At 46.1% G+C, this 16,005-nt stretch overlaps 1 protein-coding gene across 1 annotated transcript; it reads left to right on the top strand.

The window, feature by feature from the left end:
- The first annotated feature begins 220 nt into the window (after positions 1–220).
- Positions 221–15,928, top strand: Actr8 (actin related protein 8). Its single transcript, XM_052733776.1, has 13 exons — positions 221–429; positions 4,803–4,973; positions 6,443–6,553; positions 8,582–8,686; positions 8,936–9,109; positions 9,738–9,831; positions 10,048–10,180; positions 10,619–10,772; positions 11,485–11,580; positions 12,250–12,390; positions 13,245–13,509; positions 14,168–14,331; positions 15,682–15,928. The coding sequence occupies exons 1-13, from the start codon at positions 307–309 to the stop codon at positions 15,823–15,825; spliced, it is 1,875 nt and encodes a 624-aa protein (XP_052589736.1). The 5' UTR covers positions 221–306; the 3' UTR covers positions 15,826–15,928.
- The last annotated feature ends 77 nt before the right edge of the window (positions 15,929–16,005 follow it).

The following is a 16,005-nucleotide window of genomic DNA, read 5'->3' as shown; positions in this document are numbered from 1 at the left end:
CTAAAAGAAAATTTAAAAAGAAAAAAAAAAGTATTACACTGAAGATGTAGCTCACGGGTAAAAGGATCATGCTCACCTTTCATTAGCCCCTGGGTTCTCTGCCCACCATCACCAAAAACAATGGAAAATCAAAACTCCAACGCTGTCATTCCCTAGTTCCCAGAATTCTCTAGGAGCGACGCCAGAGGCGGCCATCTTGACTGTGGGCAACCTGGGGAAGCTGCGCCTGCGCGATGGTTCTCCTCCGCTGGCTGTGCGGGCGGTGTTCCTGAGCCTCGAGGCTGGTGGTGGTCGGCGGTGGCAGAGATGACCCAAGCCGAGAAGGGGGACGCGGAGAACGGGAAGGAGAAGGGCGGGGAGAAGGAGAAGGAGCAGCGGGGCGTGAAGCGACCCATCGTGCCGGCGTTGGTGCCCGAGTCGCTGCAGGAGGTGAGATGCGGGCGGTGGTGGTCTGGGTTAGACCGCGGCTAGCCTGGGCCTCTGCTGCTGGCGGGGTTGGGGGACAGGGCGCAGGCGGAAGGATTCGGGGTCCCTCCCCTGAACGCCAGTCCCTGGTTCCGGGTGCGGAGTGGCGCGGCGCACGGCAACGCCTGGCGGCTGAGCGCGCGAAGCCGGGCTTGCACAGCCTGGAGGTCTCTGGGCTGTAAGATGTCACAGTTTAGCACCGGCCGGGCCCTCGGGACGTCAGCCTATACTTGTTCAGGGATGGTTAGAGCTTTGGCCTGTTCCTTTGTTCGCAAATGTCAAACAGTGGAACTCATTTCCCATTTGAAAGCAGGGAAAAGGTAGCCTTTCCTTAGATAGACATGAAGAGCTTGTGTGTCAAAGACAGAACAAGTTTAAGTCAAAACATTTATTTAGAGTAACGTGGCACACACTCTCATTCACTGATAAGAAAACACATTCCCACAGGGAAATGGGCCGGGGCAGTGCACAGCTCTCAGAAGAAATGGGGATTAAATGCTCAGGATTTTCTCTGGGCCTTTTCTGAGCCTTCTTCCTCTCCCAGGCATGGGTTAAGTGACCTAACTGGTAGGGCCGCTGTAAAATGCAGAGTGTGGTGTGGGATAAGCTAGTTCAGAGGACCAAGGGAGGTAATGGACACAATGTATTTCCTCCAGCCTTGACAAGGATGAACTGTTAGCCAGGGAGAAGGCAGAGGTTGAGACGTGGGGGTGGGGTGGGGGAGAGGCTAGAGATTTAGAGTGAGGTTAGAGAGCTAGGCAAGGTGTAGATGGAGGGGTTCTGGAAAAGAGAACTACCTGAGAGACTTGGGCCTAGAGAGGATGTAAAGGACTGGAGACCTAGCCGTTTAGAATTAAGAAAAACTGCAGACCTTTCGGTAGCCACACAAGCCCATAGCCTAGTCTCTTCATTGACGGTAGTGGAGAATTTTGGAATGGGATGCTAACTCTTGCCTCGTGGGTGTGTCCAACCTTTTGGCATTGTAACACATCATTTTCTTTGACAGAGTTCACACTTGAGAGCCACTCGGTTGAGTTATGGGGGAAAAAAGACAACAACAAAAAAATCTTAGTGTTTTAAGTACGTCGAAGTTTACGGTTTTATGTTGGGTTTCAGATTGAACAATTAGCATTCCCTAGATGATACCAGTCTTACATCCAAGCTACATGATTAACTCTGGCATCCTCACAAGAACTTGATGAGGTAGGAGCTTCATTAGAGCAGGTGGCAGGCCAAATTTATATATATATAGCACATCACTGAATCTAGGGCTGGTCCTTCTACACTCCCGTGAATGTGTCCACCTTTTGACTTTCCCATACCCTCTGTGGTGCCTGTACATTACCAGCTTTTCTCAGTCTTACCTTAAGTAATAATATCCAGGAAATGATGTGTGGAATGTACTGCTAGGTTTCCTTTCTAATACATTAAAATATGTGATTACTAAAAAATAATTGTCTATACTTCAGGAAACTGTGTTCTCTAGATTTTCATAATCCATAAGGTGTTTGATGAGGTCCAGGTGTCCCTGATGGGTAGCCTTACCTGTTTTCCCCAGTCAATGGGGCAGATGTCCACCATAGCACAGTGATGCCAACACCATTCACGGTATACATGACTGTCTGCCATGTGCTGGCATAGAGTAGTCAACAAGACAGAAGTGTCTCTCTTCACTGGAGGTTTATTGTCTGGTGGGACGACAGACAGTAGTCATGTAGAGTGTCCTGAAAAGGAGGAAGGCTAGAAGATCAGATTATGGGGGGACCAGTCAACTTTCTCTTGGTGACATTTAATTCATCCCTGGAGGGAAGAGTTAGGTGTCACTGAGAGAAGGAACATGGCAGGCAAAAGGAATGGCTCTGATGAAGACTCCAGAGCCATCGAGCTTTGTGATCAGCCAAAGTCTGGATTCAAGCTGGGCCGTGGCACATGCCTGTAAACCCAGAACTTGGGACTTGGGAAGTGGAGCTTGTGCATTTTAGTCTAGCCCTGGCTACATAGTTAGACTCTGTCTTTAAAAAAAGAAATCTGGGTTGAGAGGATTAAATAGCCTGAAAGGACAGCAGTTCTGGAGTTAGGCAGTTCCAAGCTTTATTGTATGTGTAAGCCACAGGAATGTTTTGAAAGAAGACCTGCAGCTAGAGCAGGGGAAAGGAGGTTCCAAGGAATCGGGCTGGGGCTATGGTTCTTGATAGATAATTCTGTTTTCTTTCTTTTTAATAGAAGATCTTTCTTAAAAAAAGAAGTAGGCCGGGTGTGGTGGTGCACACCTTTAATCCCAGCACTCAGGAGGCAGAGGCAGGTGGATCTCTGTGAGTTTGGGTCATCCTGGTCTACAGAGTGAGTTCCAGGACAGCCAGGGCTACACAGAGAAATCCTGTCTTGAAAAAAAATTTTTAAAAATTATATGCATGGGGGGTGTGTGTAGGTGGAGTTTTCCATCTAAACCACCAATCAACTCTGACCCACCAGCCACTCCCCAAATAACCACACAGAGACTTAATATTATTATAAATGCTCGGCCAATAGCTTACACTTGTTTTTAGCTAGCTCTTATAACTTAAATTAAGCCATTTCTATTAAGTTATGTGCTGCCCCAAGGCTCCTTTACCTCATCTACGTACTTCCCAACATACTTCCCATCCTGCTCACTCTGAGTCTCATGGAGTCTCCTCGAGACTTCTCAGACTCAGCCCTTCTTCTTAGGGTCCTCCTAGTCTGGCTGTCCTGCCCAATCTCTTCCTGCCCAGCTATAGGCCAGTTAGCTCCTTTATTAACCAATGAGAGTAATACATATTTACAAAGATTGTTCCACAGCAGGGGGTTAGAGGGGCCTGTGCACATGTAAGTGCAGGTACCCATGAGTCCAGAAGAGGGCGTCAGATTCCCAAAGTTGGAGTAAGTGGTATTGAGCTGTCTGACATGGTACTGGGAGCCAAACTCTGGTTCTCTGCAAGAGCAGCACTCCCTCTTAACTATTGAGCCGTCTGTCTGTCCATTCCAGACCTCCTGCTTTCAAAGGCATTGACAGAGTCTGTCCTTCTCTTACTCTCTGCTGAAACTTTGCACACCTCAACAAGTCTGGGGACACACGTTTTCCCACGAGAGCTTGAATTCTCTCCCGCGAGAATTACAGACCTTTCACCTTGGTCTTTTGGATTTGTGCTGCATTATCGGTTTTTGTCCGCTCCCTCTTCTTACTTACTAGGACTGAGTTGTAGACTCTGACTTTTAACCCCAGGATCTTGCCAGATGAGGTGAATCGCACACATGGTGACCCAAACACAGGTGACAGACACATGCTGAAGTCGTTGACAAATCCTTAGTTTCCAACATTGTGAAGCAGTAATCCTATGCTTACAGTATTTCTTCCCGGCACCTGGCCAATCACAGTAGTCACCCCAGGAGCTCTTTGAATTAGCTAATTCCTAGGCCTCCTGGAGCTTCTCCCCCTCAAACTCTGTAGGCTTGGGCTCTTCCCTCTTCAGTTCACGGATATCTCAGTTACACTTTCCACTCTCTTCTCTTTATCTACTTGTATTTCTCAGTAAACAGAAAGTTCTCTGATAGTAGAGACTTGGTCCTGGCTACCATTCTACCCACATTTTCTGGCATATAAACGCTCAATAATTATATATTAATTTGCACTGGAGGATTTGGATTTCATTCAAATAAGTAAGAATTTATTGAAGTGTGTACTGTGAGTAAGCAAGTAAACACGAAAGAATTTGCATTCAGAAGAGCCAATGTAATGGGATATCTCTCAACTCTTTACTAAGTTATTTTTATGCTTTTTAGCCTAATGGTCTGTGCTGGTTAATTTCGCATCAACTTGACATAAGCTTAAGTCATCAGAGAGGAGGGAACCTCAATTAAGAAAGTATCTCTATAAGATCAGGATGTAGGCAAGCTATAGAGCATTTTCTTAGTTAATGATTGATGTAGGAGGAGCCAGCCACTTGTGGGTGGGGCCATCCCTGGGCTGGGGTCTGTAAGAAAACAGGTTAAGCAAGCCAGAAGGAGCAAGTCAGGAAGCATCCCTCCATGGCCTCTGCATCGTCAGCTCCTGCCTCCAGGTTCCTGCCCTTGTTTGAGTTCCTACCCTGACTTCCTCTGATGACGAACAGTGATAGAGGATGGAAGTGTCCGCCAAACAAACCCTTTTCTCCCCAGATTGCTTTTGTCATGATCTTTCATCACAGCAGTAGTAACCCTAACTAGAACATGGTCTTTACAGGAAACATCATATAATGTGTTACCTGTGGGTTCGTTAACCTGTTACCTGTGTGTTACTAAATTCACAATCTGGTTTTTTTTTTTTTGTTTTCTGTCTGCAGCAAATCCAGAGCAACTTTATTGTGGTCATACACCCAGGTTCAACAACTTTAAGGATCGGCCGCGCCACAGATACACTTCCCGCCAGCATTCCTCACGTCATTGCGCGGAGACACAAGCAGCAGGGGCAGCCCCTGTACAAGGACAGCTGGCTCCTCCGGGAAGGACTCAACGTGAGTCGGAAAGGAGCAGCTGGGGGCAGCCTAGGGCGCTTTCCTCGGGAGGCCTCAGATACCCACGCGTACCCGTGAACCTTGAATAAACATCTTCAGAGCTGTGCTTCTTAAAAATAATATCATTCAGGGTTGCAAGTGTCATTTCCGGCGGAGTTAGTTTCATTTCCTGTTGCTGTGATAAATACCCCAATGAAAGCAGCTGAGGGAGAAAGGATTTATTTTGGTCACAAATTCAGGTTGCAGTCCGTCATTGCGGGGAAGTCAGGGCGGCAGGGCCGGGAAGCAGCTGGGCACATCCATAGTCGAGAGCCAACTGAGAAACAGATTGCATGCAGGCTTGCCTGTGCACAGCACTCTCTCTGCTCTCGGACAGTTCAGGCTCACTGCCTAAGGAATGGTGCCTCCCACAAAAATAGTTTATAATATTATAGTAACTCGAAACACTTCTTGATTTATTTAAAATATATGAAGGAATGTGATACTGTTATAGAATCATAAAGATAAGCATTATATAGATGTATGGAGAGTCTCTGATTTCTATTTTCAGAGATTTATTTTCATTTTAATTATTTTAATTATGAGTATGTGTGGGGGCAGTTTGTACACATGAATGCAAGTGCCCACAGAGGTCCAAGATCCCCTGGAACTGGAGTTACAGACAGTTGTAAGCCACCTGACGTGGGTGCTTGGAATCGAACTCAGGTCCTCAGGAAGAGCAGCATGTGCTCTTGACCACTGAGCCATCTTGAAGGGCAAGAGTCTCTGAAATACTCTTTTGTTTTTGTGAGACAGGGTCTTACAATGTAGCCCCAGCTTACTTGGTACTCACTGTATAGACCAGGTTGGCCTTGAATTCCTAGAAATCTGCCAGCCTCTGCTTCCTGTGCACTCCATGACTGGTGTTAATTTGAATAGTGCTGGAAATTTTATATCAGTCAAAAGGCACCTGATGTTATAGGGTTTTGCAGATAGTGGCTTTGGTCAGGGTTCTGTTTTGGACATTTTATTTATTTGATTTTTGAAATAGTATCTGCCCTTGTAGTCCAGACTGGCCTTGAACTCTAGATCCTCCTGTCTCAGCCTCTCCAGTACTTGGATGCGCCCATGTACTATCACACCCAGCTCTGGAATTCTTAGGGTTATCATGTATAAACAAAAATTAAAGAAATACTACTTGAAGGCCAGGCGGTGGTGGCACACGCTTTTAATCCCAGCACTCAGGAGGCAGAGCCAGGCAGATCTCTGTGAGTTCAAGGCCAGCCTGGTCTACAGAGTGAGATCCAGGACAGGCACCAAAAACTACACAGAGAAACCCTGTCTTGAAAATCCAAAAAAAAAAAAAAAAAGAAATACTACTTGTTGATGAGAGATAATCTACCCATTGATGGATTAAGTTAGTAACATGCCTTGTTGTTTTCTCTTTTCACTAAGTATTTATACTGATCATCTTTCATTTTTCTCTCCAGAAACCCGAAAGTAATGAACAAAGACAAAATGGCCTTAAAATGGTGGACCAGGCAATATGGTCTAAAAAGATGTCAAATGGTACAAGACGAATCCCTGTGTCACCAGAACAGGTTCAGTGAACTTTTCCTTCAAGTTTATTATTTTTCCACTTCCATTGATTTAGTTGGGGATGTGTCATATAACCTGGGAGGAGTTTCTTGTCCGTACAGTGGCGTCTGTGACAGAAGACTAGGTAATGTATCTTCTACACACCTAGGTTTCACAGTACAGCCTATTGCTCCTGCCTCCAAATGTGCATAGTATGTTACTGTGCTGGATACTGCTGCTGGTTTTACCACAAAGATGTTCATATATGTAAGCATTTAAAAAAACAGAGCAGGGCCAGGTGGTGGTAGCATACACCTTTCATCCCAGCACTGGGGAGGCAGAAGTAGATGGATCTCTGTGAGTTCAAGGCCAGCTTGGTCTACAAAGGGAGTTCCAGGACAGCCAGAGCTGTTACACAGAGAAACCCTGTCTCAAAAAAACAAAAAAACATACAGTAGGGCTGGAGAGTTAGTTCTGTGGTTAAGAGCACCAACTGCTCCTGCAGAGGACTCACATTCAATTCCCAGCACCCACATGGTGGCTCACAAACCTCTGTAACTCCAGTTCCAGGGGACGTGATATCTTTTCTGTCCTTCTGAGGATATCAGGCAGGTATATGGGTACACATACATATATGCAAAGTAAACACTCATACATGTAAAATAAGTAAGTCTTTGAAAAAGGAAAAAAAAAAACCCAAAACAGTAAAACCCCAGAGTACAGGTCCAGCACAAGGGTACTTCTTATGAACGGAATTTGTGTGGCTGGAAATTTACTCCTGATGAGTCAGTAAATGAGCAGTGAGGAATTGTGAAGGCCTAGGACATTTCCGTCTACTATTATAGACTTTATAAACAGCGGACATTAAGTTTAATTTTCCTTTTTGGTGAAGGGTTTTGTTTGTTTGATATGTTGGAAAAAAATGCATATCCAAAGAACTAAATCGTGAAAAAGCACGGACTCAAACTAAGGACTCTACAGGAGTTAAGATTTGAGGGAGTTAGGAGGGATTACTTAAACCATTTTAGAAATTGGGAACTACAGCCAAACTAATCTGTTACTTAGTATGTGAGACATGTTTTCCCAACAGCACCACTGTCCACAATGGTGCAAGTCATTGTCAGCACCACAGAAGGAATTTTGTGTCCGTTTTGATGTTGACCTTACCCCACCAGGACATTCAGCTGCATAGGGCATCCTTAGCTGCCAGACAGGGCACGCCCTGACCTCAGCATGCAGAAGATGCACCACGCATTATAACTGCATTCTTTCATAGTAACACTTAAAAATATTGGTGTGAGTAAAAACGTTGTAGAGCTGTAAAAAGTCTTTCTTTATATCCATACTCTGTAAATTATTATTTATTATTATAAATTATTTTCACTTTTAAACTTTTTGTTAAAAACTAAGGCACACACACCCTCCCAAGCCCACATAGTTTCAAGATCACCAATATCACAGTCTTGTCCCACTTGTCTTCATGGGCAATAGTATGTGTGGGACTGTCGGTTCCTATGGTGACTACTTTTTTCTGTCCCGCCTCCTGAAGAACCTGCCTCAGGGCTGGTCCTTTTTAAACTTTTTAAAAATGTATAAATAGAAGGAACACATCCCCATCCATAAGTAGTGTCTACCGAAGCCTGCTTGCTTATTTCAGTGACCTCCGTTGGGTGTGGTTGTACATGCTGTACTGTTGTGTGACTGGCAGCTTGCTTACATCAGCAGCACCACACGAGTGAAGCCGGGTGCCATATCCTGAGGGTATGCCATCGGAAGGTTTCAGCTCCATTGTGAGCCTTCCAATCCGCAACTGGATGTGTGGTGTCTCACTAAAATGCTATGGCGCCTGGCCACAGCGGGATTTGCATATGCCCCATAAGTCATTATACAAATACAAGGTAGAATTTCCAAGAAGAAAGAGAGGAGTGGAGGGACGGGGAGGACCGGTTAGTACTTCCCCACGTGTGTCAGTGTTTGAGATGAGACAAGGGGGCTCTTGCACCGCCCTCTGCCTGCAGAAAGACAGCTTGTTTTCTGCTTTCTCCTCCCAGGCACGCTCCTACAACAAGCAGATGCGACCTGCCATTCTAGATCACTGTTCTGGAAACAAATGGACAAACACATCTCACCAGCCTGAGTATTTGGTAGGAGAAGAGGTAAGCAACTTTAACAATGAAAGAAATGGAAAGAAACTGATCGTCCTGCAATCCACTCTACTGTTTCCTAACACTCCTTGATCCTGTTTTTGAGGCCCAGATATTTCCACAGACCCTCTGGGTTGTTAGATACTCCATGCTCAGGATCTAGAGTGTTCAGAAAATGTTAACTTCTGGCCTCAAAGTTTCGAGTGTGAGTCCAGAAAACCTTTTGAGACACTTCTAATGATGTGCTTCTTCCTTTCCTAGGCCTTGTACGTTAACCCGCTGGACTGTTACAATATTCACTGGCCTATTAGAAGGGGTCAGTTGAATATCCACCCAGGCCCTGGGGGCTCCCTGACAGCTGTCCTGGCAGATATTGAAGTGATATGGTCTCATGCAATACAAAAGTATTTGGAAATCCCACTGAAAGATTTAAAGGTGAGGAGAAATTCCCAGTTCTTTGGGTTGACTGTAAGATTTTTTTTTTTTTTTTTTGGTTTTTCGAGACAGGGTTTCTCTGTGTAGCTTTGCGCCTGTCCTGGAACTCACTTGGTAGCCCAGGCTGGCCTCGAACTCACAGAGATCCACCTGGCTCTGCCTCCCAAGTGCTGGGATTAAAGGCGTGTGCCACCACCGCCCGGACTGTAAGATTCTTGATGAGTGTATGTGATACAGTGTCCTGGAAGCATTCTCAGCTTTTGGGTTCTTTAATTCCCCTCCAGTGATTTCTCTCCCCTGTTTCTTTGGTCTCTGAATACTAGTCTGAAGCCACAAGTTGGCTCATGTTCATGGCTTTTCTTTGTACCTCACTCAGACATATTAACTCCATAGGTTCCCATGTCACGAGTTCACAATGAGTCTAAGGAGTCAAGGGGAATTTAGCTGTTCCTGTTTCCTCCTGAAGCCAAGAGGCAGGACAGCACAGAGGTTTGAGCTTTTGCTCAGGGCCTGTGGCCATAGCTGCTTCTCCTGTGCAGGGAAGCCTCACCGAGGGTAGCGTGGGATTGGCCTTGGCTAGATGGGTGTTCCCACTCTCTTCTGTTTTTCACTTTTTTTTTTTCTCCAGTATTATAGGTGCATCTTGTTAATCCCTGACATCTACAACAAACAGCATGTAAAAGAGCTAGTACATATGATACTGATGAAGATGGGCTTTTCAGGTATGCCTGGGATTCCAGTGAAACCCCTTTACACTGTTCTTTTTCCATGACAAAGTTAATGGGGCTCACTGCTGTATTTAAACGTGGGTTCTGAATGGTCTGGTGTTCCTTGGGTGTTTGCCCAGAGCTGTCTGCGCTCCTGACTGAGCCGATCATGTGTCTCCTGGTGTCTGTTGCTGTGCATCATTTGCTGACACTCTGCTCTCTGTAATTTAGGGATTGTGGTCCATCAGGAGTCCGTGTGTGCCACGTTTGGGAGTGGCTTAAGCAGCAGCTGTGTTGTGGATGTCGGGGACCAGAAAACGAGCGTGTGCTGTGTGGAAGATGGGGTGTCTCATCGGAACACACGGTGAGGCTCCCAGGAGGTGCCACTTGCTGACTGCTGTCCTGTCACAGTCTGGTCAAATCATCACAGACCAGAAATCATCTATGAGATGCAGTCTGCGTGGGAGTCCAGCAAGACTGGGGTCTAAGTTCCAGCAAGGCTAAAGGGATGCAGAGGACCTTGCCCTTAGGGAGCTTTTCAACCTACATTCGTGTTAGTCGTTCCTGAGAGCCCTAGTGTGTGTATGCTGTGTAAGTTAGCTCCGTGTCCTTTGTGTGGTCCATCCCATCCTTAGAGCAAAGCTTTCTTAAGCAAGTCTCAGAGAAACAAACCAGATTTTTCAGGTCTAAATTCTCTAGAGTTCTGAATATCTGCTTTCCTTATCATAGGTATTTCTCAAAACATGCTGTGTACCTTCTTAACTGACAGATTAACCATCTTCCCCTTTCCTCGTAACTTCAGGCTTTGTCTGGCATATGGCGGCTCTGATGTGTCGCGGTGTTTCTACTGGCTCATGCAGCGAGCGGGGTTTCCTTACAGAGAATGTCAGCTAACAAACAAAATGGACTGCCTCCTCTTACAGCACCTCAAAGAAACGTTTTGTCATTTAGATCAGGTAGGAACCGGTTAATATTGCTGATTATTTCGGGTTCCAGGGAAAATATAAGAGATTTAAAAGGGACTTTAGCAGTCTCGTGCTGTTCGCCTACACTGACACAGCCTGGAAGTTGAGGCTCTTCAGCTGTGTAAGCTCTCGGGCACAGTCAGGGCGGTGAAGACTTTCCCGGGCTGTGTAAGGAGAGTTAGGCAGGTACTGCCCATGGGGGTCTGGCCACCGCGCCAGAGGACGACAGTAACGGCTGAGGAGAAATGAATATAACACGTAAGGAGATAGGTGCAGATGTCGAATTAGATGTGGCTCTATGCACTTTTATATCATGGATTGTCAGCATTTAGTCATTCATTGCTGTGTGTGAATTGCCTCAGTATTAGACTTTATTCAGGTGATATATTTATAAATCTTATAAGACATGGGAACCGTAAAGACTGTAAATATCCCCAGCTCTTGAGGACATATTCTTACTGAGTCCTTATTTATACTGATGTCTGTCAGTAATGAATAAATCAAAAAGGACAGGTGGCAGGGATTTCAGAAATTCAAGAGAGAAGCAAAGTACAGTTGAACTCTTACAAAATTTATGGTAAGTGGTTCTGAGGTGGGGGGTAGCCATTTTATGTGTGGGCTTTAATTAATGGGGAGGCTTATGCATAATTTGAGGCGTTCGTTTACTTACATTCTTACTGACAGCGTCTTTTCCTGGAATCAGGACATCTCTGGGCTTCAGGACCACGAATTTCAGATTCGGCACCCAGATTCTCCTGCCCTGCTTTATCAGTTTCGACTAGGAGATGAAAAGCTCCAGGTAACCAGGCAGGTGTATGTGTTCATGGATAGAAAGAAAACCGTCCCTGCTAAATAAAGCTGAGAGAACTGTGAATATGTGGGGCCTCTGTTAGTCCCCAAGCCAACGAGGCCCCTGTTAAGATGCAGATTAGAACAGATCTGCCCCTCTTCTTTTTTATTGTATCTTAATTAGGTGGATATGTGCATATCTGTATGGGTAAGTGCATGTGTGTGCACAGGTGCCCACAGCGTCCAGAAGAGGCATCAGATATTCTGGAGCCCAAGTTACAGGTAGAAGTGAGCTGCCACTGTCGATGCTGGGAACTGAACTTGGGTCCTCTGCCAAGAGTACTCTTAACTACTGAGCCATCTCTCCAGTCCCAGGCTCTTCTTTTAATTATTCAGAACATGGTGGGTTTTTAGATGGGCACTGGTCTTGCTAGGAAATCATAAAGCAGATTGTAAGGCACTCACTTTGCATTTGCCTTGAGAGACTCACATGGCGTCATGCCATTCATCCGGTTGGATGGTGAGTTTTCTGGTCTGTTGTACAATCCCTTTCCCACAAGGGATGTTGCTCAACGTGACATGGAGCATCTGCATGGTGGCGTTCGTCTGGGGAAGAATGAAGCTCCACCATTTCCTAGGAGACAGCGTCTTCCCTAAGCACTCTCCTTTGTATGCCCAGGCACCAATGGCGCTCTTTTACCCAGCAACCTTTGGGATCGTCGGACAGAAAATGACGACTTTGCAACACAGGTCCCAGGGAGATCCTGAGGATCCGCATGATGAGCATTACCTGCTGGCCACACAGAGCAAGCAAGAGCAGGTGCACAGCAGCTCTGGCGGGAGAGAGACCTTTCCTCACAAAGGAGACTTTACCCAGAGTTAGTGGGTCCTCGGGTTCAATGCAGCTTCCACAGACCGACCTGGTACTGTTTTCAGAACTGCATACGAAATGAAGTCTTGATTCAAAATCTGGCTGAGAAATTTTCTTATTCAGCAGATACTAATCCGTTTTCTGAATTCCATTAATTCAGTGAAGATACTTGCCTTTGGCACGTATTATTTACTTACGTTATCTACTTCTGGATATTTATCTAGCAGTATTTTTGGTAAAGTTTTAATTATTCTGTACTTAATATAGAAAGTCTTAGTGTAGGCATACAGCTGAATTATTTATTGGGGGCGGGGCACAGTAATTTGGTGTCTGCTTACAGACATAAACTATAGTTCTTAACTGCTGATCTGGTATCAGCAGCTCATGATGGAGACCAGGGGTTGAAAACGTGTTCATCTTTGTTCTGTCCTAGAGGAGAGGAAGTAGATTGGATCTGAAAATAAGGATTCCACAACAGCCATTGGCCTGTGAATCCCATTCAAATATTCCAGGGAAAAGTCAGTTTAGTGGGAGAAAGTATGTCTATATTGACATTTCTGTTTTAAACTCCCTTTCTGATGTAAGGTTTTGGAACCGACCCACATGCCCAGAGCCTGCCTTGGCTTGGACAGAGCATCCTAACCTGTGTGCCCAGGCTGCCTGGGCAGGGATATAGGTTGTGTGTGTGTGCTGTGGTGGCTTTTGCCTGTGGTGTTCTGAGGAAATAGAATCCACCTGGAGAGCACCAGCAGGGTCTGTTGTGCTCAGACCATTTACTGTTTTCTCGTTTAACTGACTGACAGTCTGCAAAAGCCACTGCTGACCGAAAGTCTGCATCCAAACCCATCGGATTTGAAGGGGATCTCCGTGGCCAATCCTCGGATCTTCCAGAAAGACTGCATCCCCAGGAGGTGGATTTGGGTTCTTCCCAGGGAGACTGTTTGATGGCCGGCAATGACTCTGAGGAGGCCCTCACTGCACTGATGTCCAGGAAAACTGCCATCTCACTGTTTGAAGGAAAAGCCCTGGGCCTTGACAAGGCCATCCTGCACAGTGTAGACTGTTGCTGTAAGCACGCCCGGGGACCAGTAGACAGAGCTAAGGTGGCGGCAGTTACGTGGATTGTGCAGTGCACCATTTTCTCTCACAGACCGTCAGGCCCACTCCAGCCTTGCCTTGGCGGGGGCTGGGAGTGCAGTAATGTAGTGCAGTTGTGTCCTGGCCCCATAGCACGTACACTGCCATATAGTCTAGTGCTCATGACCAAGACCGTCACACGGACCGTGAAATCACAACTCTGGTCCGTGCGAGCGTTAAACTGTAGCGTCCCAGCTGGGTTTCTGCTTAAGACACGTAATGAGAGTTTGTCCTTCTCTGGAGGAGTTAGGCTTTCTTGAGTCATATGAGAGATGTGAGGGATGATTGGAGGGTTGACATTTAAATGCCGGGGGCGTTCTGGGCTGAGGAAGCTTGTAAAACCAGCATGGTTAGCCGAGGTAAGGCCAGAGGCAGTCTAGGTTCCACACCACACAGGGACCCCCATAGGCCTCCTTGAAAAGTTTGGTTCTAATTCTAGAAGTAGTGGGATGGGAGGGAGGCAGCAGGTCTCCTCTGCAGTGTTGAAGGTGGATTTGCGGGGAGATCCTTGAGGCTGTTAGGTTGTCTAAGTGACAGCTAGGGGCTTGGCCATGTAGGTGAGTAAGTGGTAATGTCACTGTCTTTTCAGCGTCTGATGATACCAAGAAGAAGATGTACAGCTCTATCCTGGTCGTGGGAGGCGGGTTGATGTTCCATAAAGCTCAAGAATTTCTCCAGCACAGAATTCTCAACAAGATGCCACCTTCATTCAGGCGAATTATTGAAAATGTGGATGTGATCACAAGGCCTAAGGTACGGTGTTTCGTGTTGCAGGTTGGACAGTACTCAAATGAAAGCAGTGTTGGTTACATCTAATTGTAATGCATGTCGAAGGTGAAATCTAAGGAGGCAGGCGGTGGCTTGTGACTGGAGTTTTGAGGACTTGGAGAAATGAAAAGATTACTTTTCAGAGGGTCACAAATATGGCAGGAGTTCTGGACTGGGTTTGATTTCTTTTGGTTTGGTGGTTTTGTTCTTTAAGATTGATTTTATGGCTCGCTCTCCTCCTCTCCCCACTCTTCTCTCCTGTCCTTCCTCCCCCCCCTTCTTTCTCCCCTCCTGCCTTTCGCTCCCTCTCTCCCTTCACTCTGGGAACCGGTCACTGCCCCCTTCTCTCCCCTCCTCTCCCCTCCCCTCAATAAAAAAAAAAAAAAGATTGATTTTATGTTATGTGTTTAAGTGTTTTGTCTACATGTATGTCTGCGCTCATGTGTGTTTATGGTGCCTGCAGAGGCCAAAAGAGGAGATCAGATCTGGAAATGAAGTTATAGATAGTTATGATCTGGCATATAGGTGCTGGGAACCGAACCCAGATCCTCTGGAAGGGTGGTTATTAACCCATGAGCCATCTTTCTAGCCCTGATTTGGTTTGAGATACTCAAACTCACTGTGTAGACCTTGAATTCCTGATCCTGCTGCTGCTGCCTCCCAGATGTTGGGGGTTAAAGAGTATGCTGTCATGCCTGGCATTGAGACCGGCTTTCCTGTTCTGGTCCCTGCTCTGCTTGGCTTTTACGGGACAGAAATTGTAGGTGGGTCAGGAGGTTGCTTCTCTCTTGCCTTGACCAGAACTGTTCACTTTTCTCTCTCTGGTCATAGTAAGGAGCTGGTTTTGGTCCATGGGCTGGAGATCTTCAAGGTCCTCTTTTTGGCTTGAACTACTTGGAAAGAAACACAAAGCCAGGAGTTTAGAAATAGGTCCTGTCTGTGTTTGGACCCCTGGCAGTGTTGTGACACGTTTTCTTTGGAGGGAGGGGTTCTTCCTCTGCTGGTACTTCGTGTGCATGTGCCTGCCTGCAGGGCTTCTTTGTGGAGAGTGGCATCCTCAGTATCAAAAACTGAGAAATTCTCATCAGCTGGAGCAGAGATGGGTATGTCCATTACTTCAGTGTTCTGTACTGCTGGTGCTGCTGGGAATTGAACCTTGTACATGTCAGGCAGATGCTCCACAGCTGAGGTACACCAGCCAATTTTCTATTGTTTCACACAGATGTAAAACCTGATTTGTTTGCTATTGACCGAGCAGGGGCCCCCAACCCCTCCTGCAGAAAATGGTATCTATGTGTTACTGCCTTTGCCGAAATGGCTTTTTCTTCTGTCCAGGACATGGATCCCCGGCTGATCGCATGGAAAGGAGGGGCAGTACTGGCGTGCCTGGACACCACTCAGGAACTGTGGATTTACCAGCGAGAGTGGCAGCGCTTTGGTGTCCGGATGTTACGGGAGCGGGCTGCTTTTGTGTGGTGAAGACCACAACCAAGTCTCTGGGCAGAATACTGAAAGAATATATGTCTTTTAATTTATTGACTTTGAAGCTTAATTTTCCTAGAATTAAATGAATTCAACTTTATGTTAAAGTATGACACTGATTTGAAATTATAATTAAGAACAAATATGAACTTACTCTCTTAACCTTTCTTCAAGGTT

Source organism: Peromyscus californicus, unplaced genomic scaffold (genome assembly GCF_007827085.1).
Source record: "Peromyscus californicus insignis strain IS unplaced genomic scaffold, ASM782708v3 Scaffold_12__1_contigs__length_115047231, whole genome shotgun sequence".
NCBI classification, from domain to species: Eukaryota; Metazoa; Chordata; class Mammalia; order Rodentia; family Cricetidae; genus Peromyscus; species Peromyscus californicus.
This window is presented reverse-complemented; position numbering and strand designations above follow the sequence as displayed.

Bases quoted from the DNA above. Each gene is read 5' to 3' on its own strand.
- Actr8 (XM_052733776.1), top strand. From the start codon at position 307: ATGACCCAAGCCGAGAAGGGGGACGCGGAGAACGGGAAGGAGAAGGGC. The intron at 10,773-11,484 runs GTAGGAACCGGT...TCCTGGAATCAG, and splicing joins CGTTTTGTCATTTAGATCAG to GACATCTCTGGGCTTCAGGA. The intron at 11,581-12,249 runs GTAACCAGGCAG...TTGTATGCCCAG, and splicing joins TAGGAGATGAAAAGCTCCAG to GCACCAATGGCGCTCTTTTA.